This window comes from Heloderma suspectum, chromosome 2, assembly GCF_057233095.1.
Source record: "Heloderma suspectum isolate Gila_16-S chromosome 2, 16-S_ref, whole genome shotgun sequence".
Taxonomy (NCBI): Eukaryota; Metazoa; Chordata; class Lepidosauria; order Squamata; family Helodermatidae; genus Heloderma; species Heloderma suspectum.
In genome coordinates this window covers 251877739-251897771 of record NC_139459.1, presented here as the reverse complement: position 1 = coordinate 251897771, position 20033 = coordinate 251877739, and the positions used below count along the sequence as shown (strand labels likewise).

The window sequence follows — 20033 nt, the reverse complement described above, 5'->3', positions numbered from 1 at the left end:
TCTCAATCTAGTGGTAGATCTCTGGGTGATTTACAGTAGATCAGAGCCTCGGAGAGCCTTCTGTCTGTCCCATCAGCCAGGACAGGTAGGCTGGTGAGGACTAGCGAGAGGGTCTTTTCTGTGGTGGCCCCCTTTTTGTGGAATTGCCTCCCTAGTGACCTCTGCCATGCCCCTTCTTTGATGAGCTTCCACCGGGCTTTGAAAAACTGGCTGTTCAGGCAGGCATTGGGGTGGGTTAGGGTTTTTTTTAGAACAATGTTGTTTTGTTTAGTTGACTACATTGTATTTTGTGTTATTTGTATTGTATGCCGCTTACAGTGGCTGGGTTGCCGGACAGATGGGCAGCTAATAAATCTAATAAATAAATAGATTGACAAGGATTTCTGACTGCCAAATATTTAACAATAGCAACAACAAAATGACTCCCCCTCTCCCCTGTAAATTATACTGCTGAAATGAATAAAAGCTTGGTGATAACCAGGATTGGGTTTTGCATGTGGAAGCTTACTGTAAGCTTTGTTCATTCCTGAAACTCAGAACAAATTCCTGGCTTCAGAATTCTTTAATTCTAAGTGTATGACGTTTGCACCAGGCTCTGATTGGTAGATCTTTGGGTTCTGGGGGTGGGGGCTGGGGAAAAGGCAAAATAGATTCCACGGTCCTGATGTTTGTTCGCTACTGCACTACAAAAACCTAGTCATGAATAATCAGAGTTCTGACTGTATATGGAATGAGGAAGAGAATAAAAGAACACTAGTCTGGTGCAGAAGTCATTCTCCCAACCTCTAACCATGGTTAAAGGATTTGCAGCAGTCTGCAGAGCTGTGTGACCCCTCTCCACTCCCCAGCCCCTGAGCCACTTGAATTTGCACTTTTACTCCTGATGGCCTTAGCCAATGCTAGAGAGCCATGGTTAACACTAACTGGGTTCTCTCTTAACCAGGCTGTGCAAAAGAGCTTCAAACTTATTATGACTACACCACAGTCCTAGGCATTAAAGCCCTGGATATGTACTTCTTTTAGCTCTTATGTAACAAGCAAAGAAGCTACATGCACACACTAGATGTGCCTGATCTTGCCTGATCTCGGACGTTAAGCAGGGTCAGCCCTGGTTAGCACTGGGATGGGAGAGTGTCTGGGCATCAGGCTCCCTGCACTGAGCAGGGGGCTGGACTCGATGGTCTTGTAGGACCCTTCCAACCCTATGAATCCATGAGATATGATGTGGAGTTGCCCCTTGATTTAAAAAAATGGGCAGGGTACGTTACAGAAAATAAACTATGTAACCCATCCTCCAGACCAGGGGAGGCAACCCCTTTGGGCTATGGGCCCATCTGGCAATTTGAGAAACTGTCCTGGGCATGGCCATAAAATGGCTGCCATGGGGGTGTGTGGCAAAGGAAAAGTAACCTGCCCAAAAGACTGAGTACAAAGCAGAGGGGGGTCTGAGCCCCAGCACACTAAACAATTCCTTTGAACCCACCTATTTCTCAGCAATCCCAGTTGCTGGTAAGAAAAAGGGATTAATTTGTTTATTTTTAATGGGAGGGATAGGGCACGTCAGCGGTTGCCAAGAAAGGTGTCCGGGAGCACACTGGTGCCCACAGGCACCATGTTGCCTACCCCTGATCCAGACAATCCTGTAGTCTTAGGTTATAATCCATCACATAGTTTCTTTTGGATGCATTCTCGACAACCAAGTGTCTTCTCCTGATGGCATGGAAGTCAAAAATTCCCCTTGATTAAGAAGTGCAGCAAGAGGACATTTTGAAATTATCTCTTAAGGGACAAATAATGTACTGCAAGTGAGGGGCTCCAGGCACCATTAAAAAAGCCTGGGTGGAACTACCTCAAAACTTATTGAGGTATTTCCCTGGAGGACTAATGCCCAGTTACTATCTGGGGTCTGGCCTTTATGATCATGTGACGCCAGTGCTTTGTCAGCTGCACTGGCTTCCAGTCTGTTTCCGAGCCCAATTCAAAGTGTTGGTGATGACCTTTAAGGCCCTAAATGGCTTGGGGCCCAAGTATCTAATGGAACATCTCCTCCCTGCTTGGACCTCTAGGTCATCTCCTCTGGGTGCCCCTGCCAAAGGAAGCTAGGTGGTTGGCTACAAGAGAGAGGGAACCCCACTTATGGAATGCCCTCCCCAAAGAGGTTTGCCTGGCACCTACATGGTTATCTTTTTGGTGCCAGGAAAAGACCTCTCTTTTCTCCCAGGCATTTTAGAGACCTAGTTCTAGATCATTATGGCTGTTCTTATATATCTTTTAGCTATTCCTGTGCTGTTCGTTGTTTTGTATTGTATTGTATTCTTTGAAATAATTGGGTTGTGTTTTATATTTTAACTGTTTGTATTGGATTTTAGTCTTTTAACTGTTTGTAGTCCACCCAGAGAACATTTGATATTAGGCAGACTAAAAATGTGTAAGAAATATGTTCTTACATATTTACATACATAAACACATGTAAGAAATATTCTTTTATGCAATAAATATTTAATATATGACGGGGGAGAGAGGAGAAGTGTGATTTACGAGCAACATAGTTTATATCCTACTGTGAGAAGAGGGGTGGGTTATGGGGAGTTATGCATTGTTCACCCCAAGGAAGTATTTCATAAAAGTGCAGAGTTGTCTCGGTTTTGTCATTGGATGCATTTTTTTAAAGGAGTCCTTTTAAAGAGTTCAAACGATTTCTCGGTAAGAACTGCTAAGCACAACTTTCCTAATGAGCCAGCTATTGTAGTCTGCCGAAGTTGCTCCTCTTTCTTGCTAGCTTTTATCAGGCAAGGCAATCTTTTCAAGTACCTGCCTAACAGTGACATCTTCTGGAAACAACAATTTAAAAGAATTACTGATTTACTCTCAATTGCTTTTCATTCACTTCAAACAATCAGGTTGTGGATCTCTAGTAATTGCTTGCCCGAGCTTGAAACGTGTTATACTCTGTTTTTGCTTTGCAAGACAAGCTCTATATTTCTTCCTCTCAGCTCTTTTCTCAAAACAGAGCTTCACGCTGTAATATAAAAATGGTCTCTTTTCCCAAGATCAAAACACACAAGCTGTTAAAATGATGAGGAAATAAATTATCTTCCCTACTTCGAAAGTTTGGACCAAGACATAATTCTCTCACTTGGCTCACAATTGCTGGAATCAGCAAAGCCACCGAGCAAGCAGGAAATTATCACTGCTTTATAAAAGGAATCCTGTCAGCTCTGTCCAGCACAGCAGCCTGTGATTCACGCTTGAGGCCTCGCTTACTTTAACTAGAAAGGGGCAAAACCTACAGAGTGAGGCCATCAGCTCTTGGTTAATAGTGTTGAACTCAAAACATTCTCATTTAGGGGCTAACTTAAAAATGTAAATGGAAAGGAAGGTCACCTCAAAAGACATCTGCCTTCTTAGAAAACAATTCACTCCTGGTGAGCAACTACTTTTGTTAGACAAGGGATTCAGGGGGGAGGGGCGATGCACAAAGGACTGGGCATCCATACCTCTTTTTCCCCTCAAGGGCTAGATATTTGGAGGAGGGAGCAGAACCCACTGCTTAGCAGCTGACCCCTAGGCACACACTGGGCTGGTTCGCATGATCACTGTAGCCCAACACGGCTTATTTAATCCTCAGTGGGTTGCAGTGCATGCCCAGCAGCCATTTTGAATATACAAGCCATGGTGGGGAGCCACTGTGGCTTATTGTGTCAGACAAACCTGGCAAGGGTGGCTTTTGTGAGCCGTGGGCAGTTTTAGGCTTACGCCACCCCTCACTGGGTTCACACGACACGGTAAGCCACAGCATCTGCCTGCCACAGCTTGAATATTCAAAAGGGTGGCCGGCACATGCCACAACCCACCATGGCTTAAATAAGCCACAATGGGCTGCAGCGATCATGTGAATCCAGCCTCTATTGAACTTAAGACACACACACATACACACACTTCATTGCAAACTGAGAGCATCCATGTGCCACTGGAACTTCCCCCTGGAGGTTTGCCAAAGCCTGAGAATCTTTCAGAATGATGCTTAATTGTTTTATTTGGGTCAGAAGCATTTGATAGCCAGGATGGGCAGGGGGGACTGTGAGCAGATTTTTAGATTTTGTAATTAAAATTTTCAATCTGCATTTAAACATACAGTCACCCAATCCAAGATTTAGAATCAAGAAAGGACTATAAGGCAAACAGAGAATAGTGACAAAGCCATCTCCAGGCTAAAGAAACTGAGAAGGTGACTGTCCCAACGCAGTCTTAGAAGCATTTTGTATTTTTTAAGTAACACAACCTAGTTTTACAATAATCTAGGATTACAAACTGGACTGTAGCCTTCATAGATGAGAGATAATTTGCTAAAGCTAACTTAACTTCCATATTGCAAGCTAAAAAGAGATACCTTTTCACAGTAGCTATGGATATGAAATCTGGCTTTTAAGTGGGAAACTACATTTGCTTTAATGCCTTTATGTTGCAAGTCATTACTGCCAGTGAACCCTAAGTGCTTTCAGAGAGATGGATACTTGCTGTCTCTGACACTGCACAGCCTGAAATTTAAGATGTGAAAATAATGCAGTTCATGCATTAGGAAAGAGTGAGTTGAGTGGGAGGCTCGGGAGACTTGTAATGGATTAATGCATCTTTCACATTTAAGCCATAGGACCAAGTCTGACATAAGCAGGTAATAACTAGCAGTGGTGGTGAATTCGAGACCTTGGGGTTCGGCAAGAAACTCACCCAGTTTCAAAACCCCAAGCTGAGCACAACCACCCTCTGAAGTTCAGGCCCAGCTCATAATGGATGTAGCCTGAGTTCCAACCCTAACCCAGAGATCCTGGTGTACTGCTACAGCAGCAACGTTACAGAGCATAATGGAGGGGCTGAGACCAGACACACACATATACACTGCCCATGCTGGCTGGGCATGGTGGGAGTTGTAGTCCAATAATCTGGTGGGCATCACGTTGGGGAAGGCTGTTCTAGTATTTAGGCCTTCTTCCACAAGCTATGCAAAATGAATCTTATTTAAAAGTTCTTGAATCACAGTTTGTCACCTTCTGTTTTTTAAAACACATTCCTTGAATTCTTAGACTGTAACGACAACAAAAAGCAAAATATATGAAAGAAGTCAACCTTGGCAATATGTTGTCACTCCCAAGACTTCAGGAGATGAGCTACAGACCAGAGGCATCCTGGTTATTACAGAACTCACTAAGGAGCCACAAAGCCACCTACTGTCTGCTGGGTAATCCAAGCGAGAAGGAATGGCTCAAGACCACACATGGCACAGGTTGCTTCCACATCCCTCCTCCTCCTGATCACCCAAGGGTGCAGCTAGCAGCGTGTCTGCATACTGGACTGTTCATGGTCCAAACCATAAAGCTCTGTAGGACCTTCCCCGGATGTGGGTTCATGAGGTACCCAATCTGCACTTATCTCCAAGCCTTAGTCCCTGCCTGATGCCCTTCCTTAAAGCCCCTAGTGTAAACTAACAGATTTAATTATGAAGGGATTGAATGGAACATTTAGGATAATGAGTTAACACTAAGCCTGCTTTGCTACACCCCACTGACTTTTGGTCTAGAGAGTTTTCATCATGACGAATGGGGTCTGACTCGAATATTTAGGCAAATACAATATTATTTACAGCATGAACTGTAAAACAGGTTGATGTATCACCATTCCTACCTGTATGTAAAATGGTATCAACAGCAACCTTTACTGCTCTCAAAAGAAAGGTAGCTTCTATAAAAACAAGTGCTGAGGTTCAAGAAAACCTCATGCGGGAGTATAGCAAGCACTCTCTTTCGTTAGCATCTGCCTCACCTTAGGCTGACAAATATTGTAAAGTGTGTTGAATCCAAACAGTGCTACAGAAAACCCCAATAAAAACAGTAAAAAAAACACCCCAAGCTGTTATGGTGAAGAATTATAAAGAAAAACTCCAAGCGGCCTATGGATTCCAAGGTATGTAAGGCAAAAGGAAAAAATATACATATATGTTAAATGTACTATTCTCTGAGGCTGTTCACACAACCCACGCAGTGGTTAAGTGTGGATTGTTTTGAACTATGGGCTATTGTGTTGTCTGAACGCAGCCAGGGTGGCTTGTTAACCATGCAGTGTAGCTTATTTTCTCAAACAAGCCACTTTAAGAACCCATGGTTTGTTGCTGGGTTGTTCAGGGTGGTTAACAAGCCACCCTGGCTGCGTTCAGACAACATGATAACCCACCTTGCAAAAAATGTCCTGGGTTCAGACAACATGCTAACCTGCAGTTCGACAAACAACCCACACTCAACTACTGAGTGTGGGTTAGCGTGTTGTGTGAACAGCCCCCCTGTCAGTAAGTAGATTTAAATCCAATGTGTTTCTTTTTATTTTCTTTCTCTTTGTTTGTTTAATCTTGTTTTGGAAAACTAATAAAATCTTAAAAACAAAAACAAGGGATGTACTTTTGTGTGTGTTCTCCTATTAATTAGATTCATTCTGCGGAAATACCAAGTGAGCAAGAAAATGAACTTTTGATAAGCAGCACTAAGTAGTCAAGCCACCTTGTAGGAATGCAGAAACCTAGGTGGCTGAACTATAAACCTGAAGCTGAGCCTGAATGTTACCTTTGATTCCTCTGTCCATCTTCATCAAGCGTCTGATTATTGCATCTCGACCATCTCCTTGCCTGACCTCAATTTTTGTAGAAAAGTGACCATTCGCTGGTTGAGGATTTACCAGAAAGACAGACACACCAGGCTGTAAGAAAATAAAAAGACAGAAGAAACTCAGCAAGATGTAAAACAGTAGCCATCTGGAATGCGGGGACTCTGAACTCATCACTATATACCTTGGATCCCAACTGGCTAGTATGGCTTGCTTCCATCTGCACAAAATGATACATAGATGATGCTTTTCAGCAGCAGTTGAAATGCTCAGTATTTATTCACTGAAAGTATTTTTATCCCGCTCCTCAGCGAAAAAGAATCCCAGAGAGGGTTACATGTACTCAGTAAAACAAGACAGTCCCCTGCTTGCAGACTTACAATCTAAAATGACACGACACACAAGGAAAAAGGAATGGGGAGGGAAGACGAAGGGAATTGAGTCTTTCAGCAGGGCTGGTGGAATGGCCCTGATTCCCTCTCTCATCTCCCTCAGTACAGTCTGTTGGAATGGCTGCTGGCTACTTATGTATACGTATGTATTTATTTTTATCCTGCCCTTCCTCCAAGGAACTGAGGACAGCAATCCTGGTTCTTCTCCACTCATGTCATCTTCACAAGCCTGTGAGGTAAGTTAGGCTAAATCTTCTCTCTTAGTGACTAGGCCAAGATTACCTAGTGAGCTTCACATCTTAGTGCGGATGTGAACCTGTGTTGCCCTGGTCCTAGCCTGGCTCTCTAATCACTACACCACACTGGCTCTCAACTGTAGACTTAACACCTACTTTTCACTCCATGCTAGACCACATTCCGAATCCCAGCACTAGTGCATACATTGCCTGTTTCTGGTTTGAGCTTCAGCAATTCCCTTTGGTGCTTTTAATAAAGGAACCTGCCTTTATCCAACCTCCAAGTGAGGTGTGGATAAATTTGACAAATTTGACTAGCAATTTGACAGCAAGTACACAAAGAGCATTAAGCCACAGCTGTAACAAAAGAGTGAGAAATATAGCCAAAAGCTGATCCCTTCCAATGGCAAGACCAGATTATTCTACCACCTGAAACTGGCAATGCCCTTACTGGTATCTGTGATTGACAGAACTCAGTAAGATTCTAGGGTCCCCCATTCAATACAAGTTAGAGATTACAGTGCAAAAACATACAACACTAGATGTTAACATATCTAAATGCCAGTTCCCAGAATGCCACCACACTCCAGCATCATGCTTAGTATCACACCAAGAAATGAAACTCTGGGGTGGGATAGGCCAGCAGGAGCCAAGTTCTATGGGACAACATAAATGGGCTACAACAAGATACTGTTGATAGGGGCACAACCTGGACCTTTCCTGAACACAGAGGGCATGTTTATTCCCCCCGCCCCGCACTTAGTATTGCCAAGTGCATCCCTCCAGTTTCTGCATTATTACTACCATTCACTCACATGGGGAAAAATAAAATACCACATATGGACAAAGTTGAAGTAAGAGCAAACTCAGCTCATGACTGCTACCAATGGATGGCTGGGCCAGAACACACACACACACACACACACACACACACACACCAGTCCTTCCAGTATACAGACTTGCTCTTCACACACATACAGAGCCAGCAGTCAAGCTATATAAAAGCCAGCCCCCATTGTAGCATCACACTTCGGTGAATCCAAGAAGTGGGAGTTTTGAGGATGGGGTGGTGTGGAATATCCAAATCAAGGGATGGGTCTGTCCAGATAGGGACGAGCTCAGCTCTGGGTGGCTCCTAATGAGCTCTATTGGGAAATTAACAGGAGACACTATTGAGGAAGGGGCCAAGCCTGATGCTTTTAAAGCATCAAGCTTCACCCCCTTCATCTGGATCAGGCTTAGTCCCCACCCCAATCATACTCCTGATTTTGTCTATTTATTTTGGCATATCTTTAGGCTGTCTTTTAGGGTACAAAACCCTCTCAAGGTGGCTCACAAGATAAAACACTACAATAATCAAAATTAATAAAAGCCAGTGACAATAATAAAACAGACACCCATCCCCAAAATACTAAACCAAAAGAACTGCAGTCAGAACCAGTCAGCAATCCTGTAAAATACACAACCCAGGAGAAGGCCAAGAAAAAATTGAGGGCTTTCCTGAAGCCCTGTAGTGATGGAGCTTGATGGTCTTCAGTTGGTAATGATGTGGGGCCAATACAAAAAAGGCCCTCTGCCTCGTACCCATCAATCTGACTGCTCACAGAGCCAGGAAAGTGAGAAGGGCCTCTACTGCCAGTCTTAAAGTGTGGGCAGATGGGTATGGGTGAAGGCAGTCATTGAAGTAACCTGGACCCAAACCATTTAAAACTTTAAAGGGTTAAAACAGCATGTTAAATTGGGCTGAGAAATACACCAGTGATCAGTGCAGCTGGAGCACACGTATCAATACTTGGGCAACTGGGTCCTGTACCAGCTGAAGTTTCCAAACTGTCTTAAAAGGCAGCCCCGTATAGAGCACATTACAGCAGTTTAGCCTGGTTGTCACTAGTGCACGTATAGCCGAGGCAAGGTCAGAATTCTCCAGATAGGGCTGCAGCTGGTAGAAAGCACTCCTGAATGAGTATCATCTGCATCCTGATGACACTTCAGCCCAAACCTCCGGATGACTTCCCCCAGAGGTTTCATGCAGATGCATCCTTTTGCTTCCTCTCATGTAAGTGAACAGCTTCCATCGATTCATTCCGGGAGCAATAAAGCGATGCACTTGGGGACCAAGCTTCTGTGGGAGCAGAACAAGAAAGCAACGTAGGCAGTAGACTTAGAAACTTACTTCTACTCTGAATGTGCAGAATGGTTTACCAGGACAGCAGTCTTCTTTAATTTTTTCTTCTCCTTCGGAAGCAAACTTCAATTCTATATGTTCCAGCTTTGGAAGAAAGGGGGGGGGGGAATCCCCACAACACGTTAGTAGTTCAGAAGGAAGAACAGACCAGTTGGACAGGGGTGTAACAAATAAACCTTTAATTTAAGCCAATATGTGATTTTCCTCCTTGTAACAATGAGGGCTCTAACTGAAGATACTTCAGGTAAATTGTGCCCAAGACAGGCTCAAATCTGGCACTTTTACTGCAGGCTTAAATATATTTCCAAGTAGCCTGCAGTAGTACAGCCAGATACCGTTCTGTTTGGAGAAGGGATCCTGAATAAGTGCTGCACTAAAATGGCTGAGAACTCCCAAACAATATTTTCACCTTGGGAGTAGAGCAACCTAAATGGGGATAATGCTTTTAAGTACCGACACAGTAAGATAATAATAGAACAGAAAACATCTGACTGTATTTGATGAAAGTCATCTCTCTTGTGGAAGGTCAATGATATCGACTACAGAAGTCCAATTCTGGGTGAACTTGTTCACAGAGTATTTCCAACATTCAGTGCACCATGCAGGATTGGACCATCATGACTCAGAGAAGATGATTACCAGCATACCTTTTTTTTTTAAGAGTCCTACCCATCCCTGTGCACACACACTACTTGTAGCTAGAGACCAGTAACTTCTGAAAGCTGAAACACCATTTAAAAATCAAATGTTCATGGGCAACTCTAAGTCAGAAAAAGGCAACACTGTGCCTTCAGGCTCTTTCAGTGCATTGAACCATTAGTGTTCCTTAAAAAGTGCTCACTTCCAAAGAATTTGTCAGATAGACGATGTTCTCCATGAGGACAGCCCGTTCGTCGAACTCCAGCTCCAGATCAAGAACACGCGGCCCTTTCTTCTCCAGATTTTCCTGTCATGTCCAAAGCAGGAAGAGCATATATTTTAAATTGGAAGGAAAACAAGGAGGAAAATTGAGTCATTGTGGTGAAACTGAAGAGCAAAGCTGAGCCAGCCTTTGGCAGAACAAAACTCTCCCAACAGACTTCACTGAAGGCAGCAAATGGATACCAAGCTCCTTGCAGAGCCATCGCAGTTGATAGAAGGATGGAAGTTCCCATCACTTAATGGGAAAGAACTAAAGCTTTAACGTTTAAGGATGCAATCCTATACACATTTAGTCAGAAAAAATCATCCTATAACTCCCAGCATTCCCCAGCGAGGAGAGCTGGCTGGGGAATGCTGGGAACTGTTGGACTCTTTCCCATCTAAACATGCATAGATTACGCCCTAAATGATCATAGTGTTTTAGTTTCAGAGAATTTTTGCAACAGTACACTTGGGGAGCAATCCTATGGCCACTAGTCAGCGGCTAGACAGCCATAGGATATCTTGTTTTCCGGGAACCGACCTCAGAGCCTGCACTTGGTTTCCCGAAAAACCAACCTTCCCTCCCTTCCATGCTGCCTCACAGGCAGTGCAGAGAAGCCCCATGCCCATGCTCTCAAGAGAAGCGCGGCGCAGCCAAAACAGGGCGTTCCGGGGGGCGTTCCAGGGCAGGGAGGGCAGAAATGCCTATATGACATATCTTATGTGTCGTCCAGCAGCCGCCTCCTCCGCTCTGCCCTCCTGCGGCTAGACAGCCGCAATTGGCTGTCTGGCCAAAAATGCAGGGCAGGAAAAGTGCAGAGGGAACGATCCCCTCTGTGCTTCTCCTGCCCTGTATTGTATAGGTGGTCACCTCCGAGTTCGGAGGCGACCACCTATCTGCACAGGGCTGCGCCCTTAGAAACCTATTTAAAATAAGCCGACTGCAAGTCTGTTCAGCAAGCTGCCATTTTATTCTTCCTTTACACCAAGATGTCCAACAGGACTGAGCTTGAGGGCCAGGTGACTTGATCATATCTTAACCCATGGAGCCTTCTGTTGCCTCTGCAGATAGAGGCTGCCACAAAAAGCAAATTCATCAACGTGCAGTTTATGAGCTGTGTTAGAACATCTACACAGGTCACAACACTGACCCACTGCCCTCCCCCTAATTCTGTGGTTTGGGCAGCTTATAAATACTGTGGACAAAGTGACAACTGCCCCTCCTCCCTCTCACAACCCCCCATAAATCCAATTTTGTGAGAAATCAAGACCCACGCTGACCCAGAAATAGCCACAAGAGCAAAGTGCTGTAAGTCACAGAATGGGCACTTTATTCAGAGTTCCCAGATCCGTAAGTCCAAACAAAGCCAAATGGGACTCATGAAACATTATGGAAGATGTTCAGTTTATCTGGAAGCTAGTGACAATAGCACTCCTTTCAGGTTGCCTATCCTCCTGTCTCAGAAGGGCTGGCTAGAAGTGCAACAATAGTGGAATGAAGAACCTCACCCACCCTCCCATCAACTGAAAGGCTTTTCCCAAGGTGACTGGCATGGAGCTACTGTTACCCAGGCAAGCAGGAAGGGGAGCAGATACTGAGAAGGTTGCTCTTAGCTCAAACAAACTATTTGTTTGTTTGTTTGTTTGTTTGCTTGCTTTCTATGCCACCCAATAGCTGAAGCTCTACTGATCCTTGGTGGCACGTCCAATTGTAAAGCTTGCCCTTCCGAGGTGCCTCTTCCTCCCTTTGTATAGTTTGTTTCCCTGCTGAATATCTGGAGACGGACAAAGTCACTCTGACCCAAGACCAGAAACTACACCCTTAATTTGTTGCCTCCCCAGTATGCTTTAGAAATCAAGTGTGGTTCATTCCACATTGTTAAGACAGAAACTAATTTATTATGCCAAAGTCTTCTTTGACCTAACAGGAATAACACATAGAAAAAAAGGTCAGTGAATTTTAACTGCCAGGCAATCTACTCTGCAGTTTCCAGTGCTGGCCCAAGGAATTGGCGCTCAAGGTCTCTCAGTCTTGTTCTGTACTTGCTTCCTTTTGCCAGTTCACAATGCACATGCAGTGAGTGACTATCTGATGGGCCCTTTGTGCCAACAAGAGGACTGGGAAGCAACACAACATTTGTACATAACGGCAGCGAATATTGGGTTAATTAACCCATGATCAGCCACAATGTGTGCTGCCGCCATTTTAACAACTACAATTAGTTAACTGTGGGTTGTTTAACCTGTAATTTACCCATAGTGTCTGGGTTCAGACATCACAGAGCAACCTCTCATTGGAGGTTGCATATTCAAAATGGCAGCAGCATGCATGCAGCACATGCCATAGCAAAACGTGGGCAAACTAACCCACAATTTGCTGCTGTTACATGTGAACTAGGTCACACTGTTCCAAGGCAAAGGAGATGAGTACCTTCACATACACTGTACCTCTTACACGCTTTATCAGGGTTCCTGATAGCATGGAGCTCTGTAATCTCATTAAGGTGAACGCCATTACATTTACTCTTCAAACTTTCCCCAGTCAACACAGGTGGGTGGGGGAGGTATTCCCTTGCACGCTTACTGAATGCTTGAATAGGGCTTAACAGTGTTTGAGATTGAGTAACTTTGGCTTAAGAAAGCAAACAATGATGATGAGAATAAGTAACAGCTAACTTAACCTTCCTATGTCAGTCTGCAAGCTTTATGCTTATTATATCAGTCTTGGACTCAGAAGAGGAAAGACTGGGTGACGGGCATTGATATAGTGTGACAAGACTGATTGCTCCCCTAAACAACCCTGCTTCTAGTACTGGGCATGGGGAATGCTCCTTCCTACAATTCAAGAAATAAAAGCAACACTTTTTTGACAGGCACAGCACATTCTTCTTTTCGATCGTTACCATTTAAAAAAGCACTGGACTCTTATGAACGTGGTAATCATTAAGAATATACCAATGTCTAAGTTACAGCATCTTGTGAAGCATCTTCTCACATTCTCATGTCGGTCTGCATCCACAGCCCACTGACATGACATCATCCATGCATTATCATTAAGAATAACAATTGATTTAAATGTATTACCTACAGTCTACTGATACTACTCATATACTTCAGCTAATACATGTTAGAGGGAGGTTTCATTGGTGAGAGACTGAAAATATGGCCAAGATAAAATAATCATGCTTTAATTATTTGCTCCATTACAGTAGAGAGATTACTGTGCACTGTTGTGGCCCCAAGCTATGGAGAAAAATGGGAGTTCTTACTCTAGAGCCGTGAGGATAGGGGGTTCATTTCTACTGATAACAGTGAAGTGGGATTTTCAGTCCAAGTAACCAGGCTAAATAAAATGAGATCACTAATATAATTTTCTATTTTGATTCGAATTCTGTGGGGCCTTCTGTTAAATTTTGCAGTTATTAACTGGACTGAGAGCTTGTTTGAAATTTAAAGCACAGTCCTATTAGGACTACAAAAGCAGAAGGTCAATTAGGAAATGGGTTAAAAATTAAGCAATCGTGAGTGTTTAATGGAGGAAATAGACCTATTGTTAGAAACTAGGCCCTGTGCTCTTAAAAAGCAAAGCAAATTGCATAAGAGAGCAATACTATGCCCCCTTGTCAGGGTTCCCCTTATGGCCTGGACCCCCTGAGCAAGTCTTGCCTCCTTAAGAGTCCCACCTTCCTTCTTTTAAACTTCCCCTTCCTAATAATGTTGGGTTTAGGCTGTAGATGTGGGATGATTGGCACTTCAGACACTTGGAGTTAACCACAACAGTTTACTGGTAAATGAAAGCAAGCAAATTACAACTAAAGGTATTTACAGAATAGAGCTGAGTGATACAAAAGGCATTAAGAGAAAATAAAAGTTGCAAAACACCAGTTCCTTTACCATAGCTGTACTTATACTTCTCCAGGCTGCTTCTTCCTGCTCCCTCTTCAGGCTCTGGTTTCCCTGACTCTGCTCTTACTGGCTCTCTTGCTCTCTTTATATACCCTCCTCCCTCAAAACCAAAAGTACCGCTTCAAACCTGAAGAAATGAAACTTAACTGGGAAATGAAACTGAACCCTAACCAGGGAAATGAAACTACTCTCAGGGATACCCTCTCCCAACAAAATCACCTCCAGGGTTCTAGAGGCCCAACCTTTTTCCTTGCCTCTGTAGGTCTCAAACCTTCACACCCCTGAACAGCATCTGGGGGGAGATAGCATTGTTCAGTTTCTGGGAACCGAGATCAGAACCAGGACTCTGACCTTGGAGCTCAGAAACTGCGCTCTCCACCCCCTCCCTCTTGTAGCCAGCACGGAGGCGGGGAAAAGGGGGCAGTCCCGGGGGCAGGGAAGGGACCGCGGAAGCTGCTGTATGCAGCTTCTTATTGGGTCTCCAGGCTCCTTCCCTCCTCCCTTTCCGAAGCCGTGGCTAGACGGGCGAAATTGCCCATCTAGCCAAAATGCAGGGCAGCTGGAGCATGGGGCATCCCCTCCATGCTCCAGCCACCCTACATAGGATAGACAGCAGCCTCCAATTTTGGAGGCTGGCGACAGTCTGGATAGTTTTGCACCATAACTGTTCTTATGCATGACTAGCTGTAGACGTACTGGCAATCAATGAAAGCATTTTGATGAATACCTACCCAGAGCTATCAAAATGGTCATAAAACCTCTAAGCTGCAGCAGCCCAGAGAACTCCACTGCATAGGCCACCTGGATTCTGCAGTTATTACTTTCCTAGATTCCCTATTTATTTCCTCACAAATAAATAAATAAATAAACGACAATTTGAAGTTATTTTCTATGTTGAGGTTTTCTTTCACTTCTGTGTTCCCTTGTAACTGAAATATTTGCATAATTTCTAGGGGTTCTTTTAAACCTTAGACACAAGCATTTCAGTAAATGGGATTTATAGAGGTTTTTCCAATCTGTTAGAAATAAATTGCACAAAGGCTGACCTTAATCATTGCAACAAAAGGCATAACCCTTTTCATGTACTTCTTCAGCTCTGGCAAGGAGTTGAGTTCACTGGCAATTATTTTGTTGTCTGGTAGCTGCCCTCTGTTGGTCTATAACAAAACACAGACAGGAGACCCAGTTATACTATTAACATGACCGTTGTAGTTTGAGAGGTTAGCACATGCATCCCTCACTTCAGCTTCCTTGAGATTTGTTTCTGTAATTCTCTGCCCAAAACGTGCTGTCCCTATACTCCCCTTCATGCTCAGATACATTTCCATGAAATCCATTTTTCCCCTCTCAAGAATTCTTCAAATTCCAATTCCCTTTGAATACTGCTTTTTTAGAAAATTTTTCTAATGAACAGAGAAAAATATATAGGAAACCACAACATTTTATTCTGTAAACTCTTCTTTCTATATATGTGACTACACCCGAAATATCTTGCTTTGCCCTAAATCGTTTAGGAACAGATATTCGCTCCAGCCTTCACAAACTGTAGTCTACCAAGCTGAATTCAGCTCAGCAGTTATGCATAAAGGGTTACAAGGACCTCCATAAGCCCCCAGGTTCTGACTGGAAGCTGGGAACTACAGAAACAGGATGTGGAGGGAAGCAGGTTAATTAAACACCTGGTAGCCCATAATTCAAGGCTGGTGGGTTGCTTTTGGTAGGGTAGATTGCAATTCGTGAAGGCCTGTGCTGGGAAATAGCTCAGCTTCCCTCTGCAGCGGGAAGACGCCTCCATTTCAGGCACCTGCTTCTCCTCATACTTTCCCTGCCACCACAACAGCGTTGCAACCATCCGCCCTCCCTCCTCACCTGCCAGATATGTAGAGCTGCTGCAAAAAAGGTGACCACCGCTGTGGGGTAGTGGTTAGAGACTACAGAGATGGACTACAGTCAGGGAGATCTGCTGAACTGCATTCAACTCCTGGGATGAAGGACGGGATTTTACACACAAAAGGTTGTAGGTTAAGGGGAGGAGCAATAGCTCAGTAGCAGAGCACATGCTGTGCATGCAGAAGGTCCCAGGTTTAATCTCCTGTGTCTCCTGGATGGGCGAAGAAAAACTCCTGCCTGAAATGCTGGAGAGCTGCTGCCGCCAGTCAGTGTAAGGCAGCTTCCAATGGGTAGATTCCCGTTCCCAATCCCCAATGTTTGACCTACATAGAGTAGACGCACTGACATGAATGGGTCAAGCTAGTTGTGACTAATGTACCCCTCATTCATTTCAATGGGTCTACTCTAAGTGGGACTAACATTGTATACTACCCACTGGAAGCTGCCTTATACTCTATGTTCCTAAATCTGAAAATCAATTAAAGTTTTACCACTAAGTAAAATAGATGTCGTAGGAGTACAGGAGTCTCACCTCCGAGCACTCATTGGGCTTCAGTCAGCTCGGATTCTATCTTTGTGGGATTTTACCTACTATCAGCCAGTGATGTGCCTCAACTTCCTCTCATTTCCATTTCACTTCCCTTGACACAAGCTCCACAGTAGATGAAAAACTACAGTTCATCCTGTCCTTTTCGAAAGACTCAGATTCTCTCTCTCCAATATGGATTGATGGCAACGAATGCTGAGTTACAAAGATGTGCTTGTTTCCAATTAAAAGGAAATTAATTTAACTGCATTACTGCAACTAGAAAATACACAGCGAGTTCACAAATCAACTCGGGGTGCTTAGCTGTTGTGCTTGAGCAGTGCTGTTGTTCCTGAGCCCCACAGCAGTTAAAGGATCAGTTCCAGCAGCTCAAGAATTCAGGGACTGCTCCATTTAAAGTCAGACTTCTTTGCACTGTGTTAGTTATAAGACAGAAGAACGCACTGTTCTCCCATACTTTTCCTGCGAAGCCAAAGAATTATCACACTCAAAGACTACAGTGGAGTTTAGAGCACCTTGCCTAGTCTGACAAAGCCAATATTTCTGCAGCACAATTGGTACGGAAGGAAATAGCTTACTAAGCTCTGCATGTACAAAAGATTAATAAGAAACTGAGGCCATGTTCCATTTCCAAAGTGTTACTAGGAATGAGATTATATGGCAAACTTAATCAGGCACTCAAAAGGACATTGCTACCAAACACTGCAATACCTGCACAACCTTATTAAAAGGAGAGGAAACACATATTTTCCCACTTAGATTCAACAAACTCGATGCCAAGTTAGTTCTACTGTCAATAAGGAAGGGGGGGATCACACAACTAGAGAGAGAATAATGGAATAAACTGGGGAGGTGGGGATAGCTGAGATTCTTGCTTTTTCTTACAAACTTCAATAAGTCCGTGTTGTTCTGTGTGGCTACTTGTGCTGTTGGGCTGCGTTTAATACAGTTCCTAATTGGGTGTAAACCACTTCGCAGTTCAACTGAAGGAACAGCAGGATATAAACATTTTAAACATAGCCCCCCCTCCCGCTCCCCCCAAATAGGATGATCACCTGATAGTGCTTGCGCAGGACAGACAACGTAGTGTACTGCCACGGCGGGTAGTTCTTGGCCACATAAACGGTACAGTGGGAGGGCTTCTGCGGTGCTTCTTTACTGCCCTTCTAGAAAACATGAAGGCAGGTCTTTCTTAGCAGAGTGCATGCATCTTTGGAGCAGCCTTCCCCAACCTGGTGCTCGCCAGATGTGTTGACTGCAACTCCCAGCATCCCGCAGCCAGCATGGGGGATCTCCAGCACGGGGTGGTGTAGTCCAATACATCTGGAGGGCACACGGTGGGGGAAGGCGCCCTTAGAAGGAGGAGAAGAGGGTCACAGGCACTTACCTTTCCTTTCGCTGGTGCCATGTAGCTTTTGAGGCGCAGACGGAGATCATGGGCTACCTCTGTGAGGTACTGGGAAGAGCGGATCAGTATTTCATTCACAGGGCCAGGCACCGGCCAGGACGCTTTCATGATGGAGTCCGTCTTTAAATTGCAGTTCACAACATATGCTGGGATTAGGGGAGAAGAAATGCTTGGCAATACCACCCCCACCCACCGTTCTCTGCAACATACAAGTCCTCCCTCCCTCCCTCCACACACATATGCACACACACACACACACACACATTTCCCTGGTGAAGTAAGCAGCAGTACCTTGCCCAGCAATGTCCAAATATATTCACACACATGGGGGCAGACGGGAGCTAACAAGAGTGTCTGACATTCGATAAACTGGAGCACCAGGTCCCTGTGCATCCCTTCTATAGCTAGTTCACGGTACTTGTCTTTTGCTGCCTGAAAGAGAGCCAGCACAAGCACCACTAAAACATTCTGACTGTCACAGAAATGCATAGCGTAGAAGACCATTTCCTTGCTTTAATCTGTCCTTAAAATATAAACTACTTATAATCCCATAGTGGATTATTAAAAGGGCCATATTTTTAATTTAAAAAAAACAAACCCAACAGCTGGGATTAGGACCAAATGAAATTCTGCCAGTTGGACATTATACAGCTTTACATTATTATGGCTCTTAAAAGAGACATCTATCGGCACAGACATAAAAGTCAAGGATAACTGTAACTGTATATTAGGCACTAACCTTCTGAATGGCTCACATAAAAAGCTACCATTAAGTAGTAAGGAAAAAAAGAGGCAATAAATATGATCTATCATTATGCACATAGTTCAGCCAGCCGAACCATACTCCTGAAAGTCAGCTGTGTAAAGGAATCAGAGCAATTCATTACAAACCAAAGCAATATGCCGAGCAGACAGGCTGGAGAGTTACTGACACCTTATGGACTATGTGAAAAACTTCCTGCTTTATCATGGAAGCGGGAACAGATTTCCTAATCTGTCTATCCTTGATGCAAATTTACTTTGTTAAAAAGAGAGAGAGAGAGATAAAGGAAACACTCTTTGTCTTTAATTATTTGTCCTCCCTCTTTACCGCCCGGCAAACGTCTGTAACTCTCTGCTTGCCAAAGCAGAAACCACGTCCTGTGGAAGCATAATGCCCAAAGACAGATCGTTTACCACAGGGATATTATTTATACCCTCCCATTTATTACAAGGCCAGATCTGTGCTCCACGATATAGCGAAAGCAGGTAGGCCATTATGGGAGGGGCCATAGTTCAGGGACAAATTACGTGTAAGGTCCAAGTTCATCTCCCATTCAAGGTCTCAAATAGCAGGGCTGAATAAGACCATTCTTCCTCTTCTGGTAGGGCACAGGTTTTTAGACCATTTAGACCATTGGTCTATCTTGAGCCAATTTGTTAGCAGCCAAAGGAGACAATACTCAAGTTGACCGACAGATGGTCTGACTCATATAAGGCAGCTCCTCATTCATTCATTCATTCATTCATTTAAAATAAAATAAAAATTATTTATTACATAATTAATCTCCATATCTCTCCATCCTAGGCAATGGGGGTACAACATCTGATAGAAAAGCATGGTAGCATTATTTTTGTTTTATCTGCTGGTTTAATACTGGTATTTTTAATGTGCTGTTATTGCACAGTTTAAATGCGTATTACGTTGCCTTGACAGTCTTTAGGCTAGAAGGTAAAATAGAAATGTTAAGGTCCTGTGCTCTGGAGAGTCAGCAGCCTACCTGAAATTCAAAGAAGCCGGTTTTAAGAGCTTCCTTAAACATCATCTTCTCATAGTTTTGATCTGTCTTCATTATGCCTGCATTCATTTCACTGGGCAGAGTTGGGTAGGCAGAGGAGGAGAACAAGAGAAAGAGTTAGACCAGATAAAGGAGATGTA

The 20033-nt window shown here is 43.9% G+C and overlaps 1 protein-coding gene across 4 annotated transcripts in view; it reads right to left on the bottom strand.

Annotated features, from left to right (window-relative positions):
* Positions 1 to 20033, bottom strand: part of LARS1 (leucyl-tRNA synthetase 1) — a 59981-nt gene that overhangs the window by 2153 nt on the left and 37795 nt on the right. For 2 of the 4 annotated variants that reach the window (XM_084838748.1, XM_084838749.1), the window contains exons 24-31: positions 19876 to 19966; positions 18407 to 18547; positions 18095 to 18235; positions 17763 to 17873; positions 15317 to 15427; positions 10303 to 10407; positions 9450 to 9545; positions 6609 to 6741 (exon numbers count right to left, since the gene is read on the bottom strand). In XM_084838748.1, coding sequence (XP_084694874.1) covers positions 6609 to 6741; positions 9450 to 9545; positions 10303 to 10407; positions 15317 to 15427; positions 17763 to 17873; positions 18095 to 18235; positions 18407 to 18547; positions 19876 to 19966 — 929 coding nt within the window. The remainder of the gene's footprint in view (positions 1 to 6608; positions 6742 to 9449; positions 9546 to 10302; positions 10408 to 15316; positions 15428 to 17762; positions 17874 to 18094; positions 18236 to 18406; positions 18548 to 19875; positions 19967 to 20033) is intronic. The other 2 variants (XM_084838750.1, XM_084838751.1) reach the window with 1 other exon arrangement.